The 13,886-nt window shown below is 44.4% G+C and overlaps 1 protein-coding gene across 1 annotated transcript in view; it reads left to right on the plus strand.

The window, feature by feature from the left end:
- The first annotated feature begins 4,002 nt into the window (after positions 1–4,002).
- The window catches only part of schip1 (schwannomin interacting protein 1), a 309,670-nt gene continuing 299,786 nt past the window's right edge, over positions 4,003–13,886 (plus strand). Inside the window, exons 1-2 of the mRNA XM_041877825.2 lie at positions 4,003–4,092; positions 7,480–7,570. Coding sequence (XP_041733759.1) covers positions 4,067–4,092; positions 7,480–7,570 — 117 coding nt within the window. The 5' untranslated portion in view covers positions 4,003–4,066. The remainder of the gene's footprint in view (positions 4,093–7,479; positions 7,571–13,886) is intronic.

The following is a 13,886-nucleotide window of genomic DNA, read 5'->3' on the forward strand; positions in this document are numbered from 1 at the left end:
ATTTATCATGACACTCTGGGAGCCAGAAAGTCTGAAGGAACCACTGTTATTTATCTTAGAACGAGTTATAGAGGGACTGTCCCATCTGGGGTGCCGGCTGGTACCATCTCGGTTGGGAGGGTCCTCCAGTGATGGTTGCCAGATGTTGGTTAAAACTTGTTTATCTTGAAGTATATAAACTGAGAAACCTCTTTGTCTCTCATTCTGATAGCAAGAGGCAACTCACTTGCAGCTTGTCATGTTGAATCCGGGTCCGTATAGTTAAATACATTGCATCAAATCTCCATCTAAGAGTTTATTTGTATTCTTGCATCCTGACTTCCTTAATACCAGAGAAACTCATCTTATCAGCTATTTTGTGTGTTTTTTCACATTGTTTGTAAATTAGTTTGTACATAATGTTGCTGCTACCGTCTCTTATGACCGAAAATAGCTTTTGGATATCAGAACAGCGATTACTCACCTCGAACTGGACAAAAACATTTATTTAATGAGTCCGACGCGAAGGACATACTGTTTCTCCGAGACCAGTCCCAAATCCCCGTCATTCGCGTGAAGAAAAGACGGAGGTACAGTGGGTGGAGATCGGGGTGCCTTGTGAGAATTCGTTGGCAAGTGGGTAACCCGCCTCTACCATCCGTTCTATTGGCCGTGCAATCACTGGAGAAAAAACTGGATGAGAACCGTTTGAGACTATTCTACCAAAGGGACATTAAAAACTGTAATACCTTATGTTTCACAGAGTCGTGGCTGAACGACGACACGAATAATATACAGTTGGCTAGGTTTTCCGTGCATCGGCAGGACAGAACAGCTTCATCCGGTAAGACGTGGGGTGGTAGTGTGGGTCTATTTGTCAATAACAGCTGGTGCGCAATGTCTAATATTAAGGTAGTCTCTAGGTTTTGCTCGCCTGAGGTAGAGTACCTCAAGCTGTAGACCACACTATTTACCAAGATAGTTTTCATCTCTATTTTTCGTAGCCATCTATTTACCACCACAAAGTGATGCTGGCACTAAGTCCGCACTCAACGAGCTGTATAAGGCCATAAGCAAACAAGAAAATGCTCATCCAGAAGCGGCGCTGCTAGCGGCCGGGGACTTTAATGCAGGCAAACTTAACTCAGTTTTACCTAATTTCTACCAGCATGTCACATGTGCAACCAGAGGAAAAAAAACTCTAGACCACCTTTACTCCACACACAGAGACACATACAAAGCTCTCCCTCGCCCTCCATTTGGCAAATCTGACCATAATTCTATCTTCCTGATTCCTGCTTGCAAGCAAAAACTAAAGCAGGAAGTACCCGTGACTCGCTCAATACGGAAGTGGTCAGATGACGCGGATGCTACACTACAGGACTGTTTTGCTAGCATAGACTGGAATATGTTCTGGGATTCATCCAATTGCATTGAGGAGTATACCCCCTCAGTCACCGGCTTCATCAATAAGTGCATCGACGACGCTGTCCCCACAATGACTGTACGTACATATCCCAACCAGAAGCCATGAATTACAGGCAACATCCGCGCCGAGCTAAAGGCTAGAGCTGCCGCTTTCAAGGAGCGGGACACTAATCCGGACGCTTATAAGAAATCCCGCTATGCCCTCAGATGAACCATCAAACAGGCAAAGCGTCAATACAGGACTAAGATTGAATCCTACTACACCGGCTCTAACGCTCGTCGGATGTGGCAGGGCTTGCAAACTATTACGGACTACAAAGGGAAACCCAGCCGCGAGCTGCCCAGTGATGCGAGCCTACCAGACGGGCTAAATGCTGTTTATGCTCGCTTCGAGGCAAGCAACACTGAAGCATGTATTAGAGCACCAGCTGTTCCGGACGACTGTTTGATAATGTTCTCCGTAGCCGATGTGAGCAAGACCTTTAAACTGGTCAACATTCACAAGGCTGCGGGGCCAGACGGATTACCAGGACATGTACTCAGAGCATGCACGGTCCAACTGGCAAGTGTCTTCACTGACATTTTCAACCACTCCCTGACCAGTCTGTAATACATGTTTCAAGCAGGCCACCATGGTCCCTGTGCCAAGATTGCAAAGGTAATCATGGCTCACATCAACACCATCATCCCGGAAACCCTAGACCCACTCCAATTCGCATACCACCCCAACAGATCCACAGATGACACAATCTAAATCGCACTCCACACTGCCCTTTCCCACCTGGACAAAAGGAACACCTATGTGAGAATACTGTTAATTGACTACAGCTCAGTGTTCAACACCATAGTGCCCACAAAGCTCATCACAAAGCTAAGGACCCTGCAACTAAACACCTCCCTCTGCAACTGGATCCTTGAACTGCATTGTTGGTTAAGGGCTTGTAAGAGCATTTCATGGTAAGGTCTACACCTGTGAGGTGGTGAGAACCATGAGCCTCCTAGGTTTTGTATTGAAGTCAGAGGAGGATGGAAAATAGTGTCCTCTGGCTACACCATGGCGCTACCCTAGAGAGTGCTGTTGAGGCTATTGTAGACCTTCCTTGCAAAACAGGATGTTTTAATCAGTTATTTGGTGATCTAAAGAATATAACTTTTTAAAAGTTTCACTGTTTTTATTTTTATGAGATTCACTGAGTAGGATGGTGCACATTTTAAGGGGCCGATGGTGGTGGTGGTCATATCCACTTTTCTTACCTTACTGTCTAGTCCCTGAAGATGCCATGGTTGTGACGCAGACACTCCAACTCTTTGACTCCTCCTGCTGGCTGCTCTGTAACAAATGGAGAAGTTAAACACACTTCTCCAAACCTTACCAGCTCTTGTCCACTTTGCTTACCTGGTTTAAGTTAAGTAAAACCTAACATAACTCACCTGCCTTGATCAATAAAATCACACTAAGCTACACATAAAAGGCTAATCCAAGAAGCTAAGCGGATGATGAATTACATTGTTTCCAAGTTAATGCCACTGATAATAGCATATCTGGCTACTTACTGTTGGAGACCCACAGAGAGTCAGTCTACTCAGACCATCTCAAGCCGCTTACAAAGATATTTATAACTAATCCAATATAGTTCATCTGTGTCGTTTTCAATGGGAGCAAATTAAGCATAGTGGGTTGAACAAGAAAGGAGGTGGGCAGAGCCAAGCACTAGCTAGCGAGATCATATTGGCATTCTAGCATGTATATGCATATTTATGTTAGGGAACGCATTCTCTGTGAAGTGCGTGTGTGCAAGTACTAAATTCGCCCTTGCAGCCCTTGTAAACAAAGCCATTTTTTAAAAACTTTGGCAAAGGGCCACGTCTACAAAACTTAGTGCAATCTGTTTCCTAACATATTTTTGGGGAACAGAAAACTGTATTGAGAAAATCAGCAGAATATTAGCCCAGTACCATCTGGCGCCATACTCTCCCACTGCCGGCCACTGGGCTTCCTCTCCTCACCATGTGGTGGGGAGTGGAGATTCCAACCAGATGCTTCAGATTTATACATCCGGTGAAACATCTGGCTCCTTTTTCTATCTGTGCCGCCTGTTTATAGGGTTGGGCACTGTCATATATGACACAATCTGCTGCAGCGTTTTGCTGTCAATACATTGACAAAATGTAATCATCAATGTGCTTTGATTTTCTTGAGGACTTTTCAGAAGATAAAATAATAATGGTCACAAACAAAGACACCTCAAACAAGCCTAAAGCTTCAACAGTAGGCTATTGTCAAATAAATACATGGTATTCAATCTATGTGCCCAGCATATTCATCGCCCATGTCTGACTCCATGACTCGCGACTGTAGGTCAACTGGCGACACATGAGGATTGTAAATTCCTCCCCGGTTACACGTGAGTGAGAGAATATATATTTTCCCGCCAAACTTTTCAGAGAGAGCTAACAAACTGGTGATTTACGTTGATTACAGGACTACATTTCTCCCCCTTTCTCCCCCTTTGCCACGACACACATAGCCTATCATACACGACCCAAACATCTTATTGGATGAGAGAACAATTCGCAAGGCTCTGTCTGACTGTCGGGCTGCTCCACTCTCACCACTCTCCACTGCTGTCTCTCTATCTGACGGTGGCAAGAGCCAGCTATGTTGAGGACCGCCGGCAATTATCGGTTAGTCAATCATAATATAGCCTGTTGACGCGTCATGCATGTTTGATAAGTGACCAGTGGCGGCTGGCCGATAGAGGGCGCTAGGGCCGCCCGCCTTAAATTATTTTAAAAAATAAAAAAATAAAAAATAATAATAATAATAATAAAAACATCAGTATGTCAATATTTGTGTGTTTGAAATATGGAATGCACACAGTAATATGTGTAAGATATGATAGAAAATCATATTCTCAACCTTCCTCCTGCCTGTCAAACGCCTCGTCAGCTCTGGGGCGATACAGAAAGTGCCCCGAGGAGGCGGGTCTACGCAGCAGTTAAGCCAATTGCTAATTTAAGATATGAATGTATGACATAAAATGTAGTCAATAAGCGATCTTAAATCGAATCCAAGGAGGGCGATTATTTTACCGCCCAAGCTGCGCCCCCTGATAAAATAAGGACCGGGGTCCAGTGACGCCATTTTTACTAGACAACAATGGCGACGCAACGTTACTCCTCCAAGACCCAACCTAACTCGGTGAAATCTCTCCTCCAAGATCCGTTTGAGAGGAGGAGAACTTTGTCAGAGAAAGTTCGGGTGAAAGAGCTGGGCCCAGATCAACCTGACCTCTCAATCAGACAGCAGGCTAGCGAGAAAGGGAAGCAGTATTGCGGCGTTCTCCGTAGCTGGTACACCAGGAAGGCTTGGCTGGCTAGATGCACTGATGTAATGCTTTATTTTGCTTTCCGTTCTTTTTTAAAACGGCGGGGTCAGATTCAGCATGGACAGGTACCGGAGTGAGGATTGACAAGCACCTGTCAGAGAAGGTAAAGAAACATGAGAACACCAGGGCACACATGGACAACTCTGTAAAGCTAGCTGTATTAGGAAGGGTGAACATTGCTACGCAGCTGGATGACGGCCACAGGATTGCGGTGAGAACACAATGAGAGGTGGATAAAAACAGGCACATTCTATCCAAAATTATCGATTGTGTGAAGTTCTGTGGGGCTTTTGAGTTGGCCTTGCGTGGGCACGAGGAGACTGACTCCTCAGACAACCCCGGCATTTTCCGGGGCTTACGTGGATTTTGTTGCCTCCTCGACAGTGTGCTGGAGGAGCACCTGAAGACAGCTACCGTTTTACGGCACGTCAAAGACGATACAGAACGAGCTGTTGGACTGTATGCTGTCAATGCTTAAGTGATTACATCCTGGAGGAAGTAAAGAGTGCTGATTTTATTCGCCATTCAAGCTGACGAGTGACCAACGTTTCCCCCCACTGCCAGTTGGTGCTTGTGTGAGTGATTATCATAGAGCCGTCACAATTATATTTGTTTTAGTATTTTAAAAGGAAAGAGAAGACACAATCAGACGTTGATAATTAATGCAGGAAAGTACTACACAGTTTGTAATAATTATTCAGGTGTCCACCAGGTCAATTTCTAGAAGAGGCCTAGTTGTTATTGAATATTAACTTTATTGCTAAGTGAACAGCAGAACAAATTTTGTTGCATCCCTCTCACAAATGTAATAGAAAAGGCTTTAAACGTAATAACATCAGTTAATTATGTACATCACAGGTTAAAAGCAGTTACTAGACATAGTTGTGTGTGTATATACACACTGTCTGTCTGTCTGTCTGTCTGTCTGTCTGTCTATATATATATATATAAGTCAAGCTGGTTGTGTGTTGAGGGGGAATTACAGTGAGTTAAGAAGTCTGATTGCAAGTTATCAAATTAAACTTTATTTTTGACCCAGGGCCTCAATTCCCTCTTTGTGTGGGGACAGCCGCATCTGACGAGCAGCAACAGCCCATCAAGCGACGGAGGATGCTGGGACCAGAGAAACAACAGAGGGGGCTATAGAAGTAAGTTGTGATGTAATTGTCAGTGTTTCCCACCTAGAACTTTTTCAGGCCTGGTAGTATGTAGCCAAAACCCTGAACAATCAGCACCTTGGTAATCATATACTTGAGTTGGACATAGGCATGTGTCAGTCAGGATCACTTGCATCAAAATAGCTTAATTGCAAATTAAAGCTGATGATGTATCTTTTACAGGTATGTGATACCATCCTGAGTCATGCCCAAGAGAGGTTCTCCTTCACCCAGCACCTCATCAGCCGCAACACTATTGCACGGAGAGTTGTTCCCACAACACAGTGTGAATTCCCGATACAGCGCTTGAAACAACCGTGGGCGTAACCCATGTTGAACAAGGCCAAGCTCAAAACCAAACTGTCCCTCATCTATGAGAACAGTGAGTTCAAGGCTTGTAGTGGTGCAGTGCCCCTGTACCAGTTCTTCTGCAGAGAACAACCTTCAGAGCACTTTCACAGAGACTGCCAGCCTCCTCAAGATCCTCATCACCACCACACCCATGACAACTGCTGAGTCAGAAAGGTGCTTCTCTCCACTGAAAAGGATCAAGACCTTCCTGAGAAACAGCATGACACAGGATCGCCTGAACGCTCTGGCCATGCTCTCCATGGAGAAGAAACTTGTCAGGGACATTCCTGACTTTAATCAAAGGGTCATTGAGAGGTTTGCCACTCAGAAGGACAGACGGGCAAAATTCCTGTACAAATAAGATGACAGACACACACACACAGAGCAGCTCTGGCCCATGTTTCTTTGTATATAGTTGACCTTAGCATAAAAAATCCAGTTATATGGTACTCTAGAAAGTCTTAATAGTGTCTTTGCTAATATTACTGTATATATGTTGTTTTGTATCAATTAATTGTTGCAGTTCTGGAGCACATTAACAATTAGTCACATTTAGTATGATCATAAAATACTGTATGCTATTCTTCCAGTCAAAGGTTTGAGTTCATCCACTTGATATCCATTTCTATATTATACATCCTTTCATACAGTGTAAGATTTCCTATAAACTTTATAATAATTTCATGTTGTTGTCCACTTTCCACTCTGTTCTGACAGCATGCCTGTTGCGTTGCCTGTTTACTACCAATGGTGAAAAGTTCACTTTAAATGCAAATGAAAGGCTTGGGTTTGTGTAATATGTTTTTGTGTAAGAATGCCTCAACTTTTTAATATTGGCATTAAATAATTACTGAATGTTTCACTGAGCACTGCTGTCCTGCAGTTTGTGTTAAAATATACGCGATGGTTACAGGAAAAAAAAGTATGGCACAGCCCCACCGAGAATATTTTTCACCAGCCGCCACTGTAAGTGACATATTCTGTTTAAATTCAGTTTGAGTGATGGAATCCTGCATCACGCTCTAGCTAGCAGAACAAGCTCTATAGGCATTTACCAGCACCTATACGGAGAGACCTACTATAGTCAGCTGCTTCTCACTCGGAGACGTCTGTATTTTACAGTGTAAATTTGGATATTAGGCTAATTGGCATAACTTTTGCTTGTGTCCTTCCAGGAACATGTATCAAGGGGAAGGCACAAGGCTGCGTGGCGGGAGTCTGAGCGGCGGGCGGGAAAGGAGGCGTCTTGCCCTGTGCATCAACCAGGTAGGCTAAACACCAGCCTCCAGCAGTCACGTTGCTGTTTCAAAAGCATTTACGTCGATCGTTTAAAGATTACATTGTAGCCTATGCGTTGATGACTTATGACAGGTTGACGATTATTCTGTAACCTACCTATGATAGTTCTATGATTTTGAAATGCATTTTTGTTAATTATTGTTCTGGGTCGTTTTGTGTGTATGGCAGATTTCAGTTGGTGTGAGCATCGCTGGGATTGATAATGTGTTAAGAGTGGTCTCTGGGGAATCCAATGGGCACACAGAAAAGCCTTCCTAAAAGATAACAGAAACAGTTCCACTGGAATCCACTACTGTGACATAAAATTAGTCTCGTTCAACAGCTGTCTACTGTGCAAAAGGTAGCCTACAGTGAAATGAAAGTCTTCCAAGGTAGCACTCAGTTGCACCAAATTACAAAAACCCAACCCGTTCAATTAGGGCTGGAGCTGTTCTTTCAGCACCGTGGACAGCGAAGCCCTGTCTCTCTCTTTCTGTCTCCCTCTCTCTCTCTGTCTCTCACTCATACTTTCATTATCTTCCAACCGTCATTTCGTTAACTGGCTTTACCAGCCAATTCAAATAATACAGTAGACTGAATCAATTCCGTGTGTCATTCATCGTTGGTTTCGAGTCATTTGCTGGCACTTTCTTCCGTCTGCCAGCCGCAGCTGTAAAAGTCTCATTCAAATCCTGTCCACCAACCTCCACAACTTTCAATTTCCAGCCGAGAAAAGGCAAATGCAGACGACCTCTAACTCCTTAATTCAATCTCAGAATAAAATCTGATTCATTTAGTGCATCTAACGAGATAAACAAGGCCTACTTGTGCATAGGAGTTACATGAGGGTGACCAGCAGAGTTCCACCTCTTTTGGTTCATGGGAGAGAAGACAAATTTTTATTTTTATTGAAAATGATCCTGGTGATTAGCCCCAAAATAATTGGAACAGCTCTTGCCTAAACAAGTCTATATGCTGCGGAGGAATAACAGTCGCACGACTCACACCAAAGTTGACAGTCTGACACACAGCGGAAGAACTTTCAACGCTTGAGCTATTTGTCTGTGTGTGTCCGTGCGTGTGTGTCTGTGTGTGTGTGTCGTGCATGTGTGTGTGTGTGTCCGTGTGCGTGTGTCAGCCTGCAACCAATCCACCTGGCCGCGCGCAGCTCGTGAATATGTAATACCAATGATATAGTGCAGCGCCTTATTGCGCGCTGGGGATATTGAGCGCACGAGCGCGTGAAAGCACTGCCCAATCCCGCATCTTCTAGCTCTGTGATATGTTATACTGACGCTGTCAGTGTGCTGATAATGCGCTGTGCTTTTCGTCCCTCTCCACTTTGTTATTTTTCAGGTATAGGCTACTTGGTTGTTCACAACTCTCATTCTAGATCAATTAGGTTTTTTGTAGCTTTCTTATGCTCCTGCAGGATAGGATAGTGGGCTATAGGATCTTCTAACTTGGTACGGTCTTAGCAACTACAGACTGGTGTTAGTTACCCACAGCATTAATCCACTCAACAATAATTCATAACGGTTCCAATCAGCAGCAGGCTAGACTCAAACTATTTCATTTGACAGAATTTTGTAAAGTGTGAAGAAATCAATAACCTATAGCCCCTACAGCTACCAGAGGATGTTTATACAGCCAAGACAAGGAGCACCTGCTTAGAATACTATTAACTAATTTAAATAATAAGATAAGAATTCCAGAGTATTAGCTCTGTATCTGATAGAGAATTGACTATGTGAGGTGCGGCAGTGGGGAGGGTGAAGGTTATCGCAGTCTCTTGTGTTGTATAGATGGATTTCAGAATTAACCTGGAAGAATCCATTGAAGGGTTTAGGTAGAGCACTGGTCCACTGTATCCCATTGAACATGTAGTTAGTGAGTTTACAGTATCAGTGAAATCCTGCCAAGTGGAGTTGGTATGGTAGTGAGATCTACTGTAAAAGCCTATAGTGTGTGAAGGAGGGAGTCATATTTCAGAAGTACATTATCGTCTCTCCATTTCCCCGTGGGACTCCACTCTGCTGAGTGCGGTCTGCGCCAGCTGAAGTGCTCCAGGATTGAGTCTTAATAACCCGTCAGCGGCCTGCAAACACATACATCTCCTTTCCCCGCGCCGCCCGCCTGCCTGCTGCACAGTGTCATCTGACTTGGGAATGTGTTGCTCCCTGTGTGTGTCTGTTTGTCTGTGTATGTGTGTGTGTTCGCTCCACTACACTGACTGAGCAGGTTATTGTCTTAATAACGTGTGTTTCTCGCACGGCAGGCAGAAGACTAAATTGTGTTCTCAGACTCTCAGAGTGATGAAGCTGATCTCAGCGGAGCATTCAGTCATCACACACACACACACACACACACACACACACACACACACACACACACACACACACACACACACACACACACACACACACACACACACACACACACACACAGACACCCCTTCCAATCTTTTCCCAGCCCTTCTGGCAATGCAGTGCTCACTCACGTTCCATTTCATTAGCATATCTTGGAAGACAGGTTTGGGCTAAATGACTGAGCTCAGTCTTTGATCACTGTGAGAGCCAGGCTCTCTGGCACTGTATGAAACCATGCAGGTCTGCCCCTCCCCCCTCTCTCTCTCTCTCTCTCTCTCTCTCTCTCTCTCTCTCTCTCTCTCTCTCTCTCTCTCTCTCTCTCTCTCTCTCTCTCTCTCTCTCTCTCTCTCTCTCTCTCTCTCTCTCTCTCTCTCTCTCTCTCTCTCTCTCTCTCTCTCTCTCTCTCTCTCTCTCTCTCTCTCTCTCTCTCTCTCTCTCTCTCTCTCTCTCTCTCTCTCTCTCTCTCACACACCATATGTTTACCAAAGCAGCTCTCCACTGGCTAATGGCACCAGGGGAATTGTGTGTGGCTATGTATGTGTTTGTCTGTGTACATTTCTATATGTGTGTGTGTGCGTGGGTGTGTGTACTGTAAGTATGAGTTTCCGGAGAGAAGATATCTCTGAATCGGATCCATAAAACCAGGAATCTCCAACCCATGTGAAAATGGGGTTGTCGCACCCTTGATGAACTGCTTAATTATAGATATGAAATTAATTCCATATCTGCATGCGTGATATCTCGTCCAAGGTGACGTCTTATTGCTGCTTCCTTGATCAGTTTCCACCTCCCTCCTTGGCTTGTCTATTGATGTGTGTGCAACTGCCGCTCTGTCATGGGATCCTGGGAACCAATGTGGGCTATTACACACATCATACAGTCTGTCATCTGATCTGTCTGTGTCTGTCTGTCTGTCTGTCTGTCTGTCTGTTCATCCACCCATCTCTTTCTGTCCGTCTGTCCGTCCATCCGTCCGTCTCCCCCCTCTTCCTCACCATGCAGAGATGTTCTTACTGACACAGAGAGTGGGACTGGGAGGAGTCTCATCTATCCACTGCTGTTGTTTTATCTCATGGTCATTACATTCAAGCGTGAATTGCCTTTCGTCCACATTAATTATTCCAGTTTCCACTCAAGCCCTGTAATCATATGATTGTGTCCATTAAATGTACATATCCCTCTTAGTGGAAGTGATTGCGTTCTAAGAGACCCTTTTCCCACTCAGAAGTCATGCGAAAGTAAGTGTTGCATTCCATACATTTGCTCCTGCCAGCGCTACTCATATAAATTGATTTCCAATTTTCTGATCCCTACTGATACAGCGCTTTTCCCTGATTGGACATTTCCCCCGGCCGAGACTGGCCGATAGATAGCCATGACGCATACGCTACATAGCTTCTATCACTAATGAAACACAGCAATCAGATGTGTTTTGTTCCAAAATTGTGTAGCTGGTCTGCACTCAAAAAGGAGATTCAAGGTATCTTTTTAGTATTTACAGTGCATTCGGAAAGTATTCAGACCCCTTGAATATTTCCACATTTTGTTACGTTACAGCCATATTCTAAAATGGATTAAATTGTTTTTTTTCCGCTCATCAATCAACACACAATAACCCAGAATGTAGTTCCGTGTAGCTCAGTTGGTAGAGCATGGGGTTTGCAACGCCAGGATTGTGGGTTCGATTCCCACGGGGGGCCAGTATGAAAAAAATAAAATTATGCACTCACTAACTGTAAGTCGCTCTGGATAAGAGCGTCTGCTAAATGACTAAAATGTAAATAATGACAAAGCAAAAACATGTTTTTAGAAATTTTTGCAAATGTATTAAATATAAAAACTGAAATATTACATTTACATATACGTATTCAGACCCTTTACTCAGTACTTTGTTGAAGCACCTTTGGCAGCGATTACAGCCTTGAGTTTTCTTGGGTATGACGCTACAAGCTTGGCACACCTGTATTTGGGGAGTTTCTCCCATTCTTTTCTGCAGATCCTCTCAAACGCTGTCAGGTTGGATGGGGAGCATCGCTGCAAAGCTATTTTCAGGTCTCTCCAGAGATGTTAGATCGGGTTCAAGTCTGGGCTCTGGCTGGGCCACTCAAGGACATTCAGAGACTTGTCCCGAAGCTACTCCTGCATTGTTTTGGCTGTGTGCTTAGGGTCGTTAACTTGTCAGAGGTCAGAGGTCCTGAGTCAGAGGTCAGAGGTCCTGAGCGCTCTGGAGCAGGTTTTCATCAAGGATCTCTCTGCACTTTGCTCCATTCATCTTTCCTTCGATCCTGACTAGTCTCTCAGTCCCTGCCGCTGAAAAACATCCCCACAGCATGATGCTGCCACCACCATGCTTCACCGTAGGGATGGTGACAGGTTTCCTCCAGACGTGATGCTTGGCATTCAGGCCAAAGAGTTCAATCTTGGTTTCACCAGACCAGAGAATCTTGTTTCCCATGGTCTGAGAGTCCTTTAGGTGCCTTTTGGCAAACTCCAAGCAGGCTGTCATGTGCCTTTTACTGAGGAGTGGCTTCCGTCTGGCCACTCCACCATAAAGGCCTGATTGGTGGAGTGCTGCAGAGATGGTTGTCCTTCTGGAAGGTTCTCCCATCTCCACAGAGGAACTCTGGAGCTCTGTCAGAGTGACCATCGGGTTCTTGGTCACCTCCCTGACCAAGGCCCTTCTCCCCCAATTGCTCAGTTTGGCCGGGCAGCCAGCTCTAGGAAGAGTCTTGGTGGTTTCAAACTTCTTACATTTATGAAGATGGAGGCCACTTTGTTCTTGGGGACATTCAATGCTGCAGACATTTTTTGGTACCCTTGCCCAGATCTGTGCCAAGACACAATCCTGTCTCGGAGCTCTACGGACAATTCCTTAGACCTCATAGCTTGGTTTTTGCTCTGACATGCACTGTCAACTGTGGGACCTTATATAGACAGGTGTGTGCCTTTCCAAATCATGTCCAATCAATTGAATTTTCCACAGGTAGACTCCAATCAAGTTGTAGAAAAATCTCAAGGATTATCAAAGGAAACAGGATGCACTTGAGCTCAATTTCGAGTCTCATAACAAAGGGTCTGAATACTTATGTAAATAACGTATTTCTGTTTTTTATTTTTAATACATTTGCAAACATTTCTAAAAACCTGTTTTTGCTCTGTCATTATGGGGTATTCTGTGCAAATTAATGAGGAAAAACATTAATTTAATTCATTTTAGAATAAGGCTGTAACGTAACAAAATGTGGAAAAAGTGAAGGGGTCTGAAAACTTTCCGAATGCACTGTATTTCATTCAGGGGTAGGTAAATAGACAAACGTTTCGGCCTTAGCCTTCGTCAGTGTCATTAACGTCTCCTCTGAAGGTGTGCTTCTTTATTGTGGGCTCGTTAAGGGTAATGACCGACAGGTGTGTTAGCGTGTCATGTTCTGTTATCCTGTGTGTGTCTATCCACATGTAGCGTTCTTCAGTGTGTGTTCTGTTCTCCTCGATGTAATAAAACATTTCATACCTGTTATGCAATGGTGTTCTATAATAAACCGGACCTTGAACTTATGTCCACTAGTGTGTTCTATTTGGTCTGTGTTCTGTTCCCATCATTCTGTTTTCCTTTCATCAATTCACCCCTGTGATGCGTTTTCCTCGTCTCCGTGTGTGTGTGCGTGTGTGTGTGTATGTGTGTGTGTGTCAGGATGGGGGACAACACCAGAGTCTGAAGGGTATCCACCAGACTATTCCTCACACAATGTGAGTGTGCGTATTCTCAACTTATCGGATGTGTGTTTGCCATCAATCTCTCTGATAGAACTGGGCCTCTGAGAAATGATGATTTTAATAACTCATCAATGAAAGGGCGGGGGAGTGTGCTGTAAGTTCCTCTCTACTCTTCCTCCTTCCCTCCCCTCTCACTGCCTCACTGTTTAATTCAAGGCAGTGTA

This window comes from Coregonus clupeaformis, chromosome 6, assembly GCF_020615455.1.
Source record: "Coregonus clupeaformis isolate EN_2021a chromosome 6, ASM2061545v1, whole genome shotgun sequence".
Taxonomy (NCBI): Eukaryota; Metazoa; Chordata; class Actinopteri; order Salmoniformes; family Salmonidae; genus Coregonus; species Coregonus clupeaformis.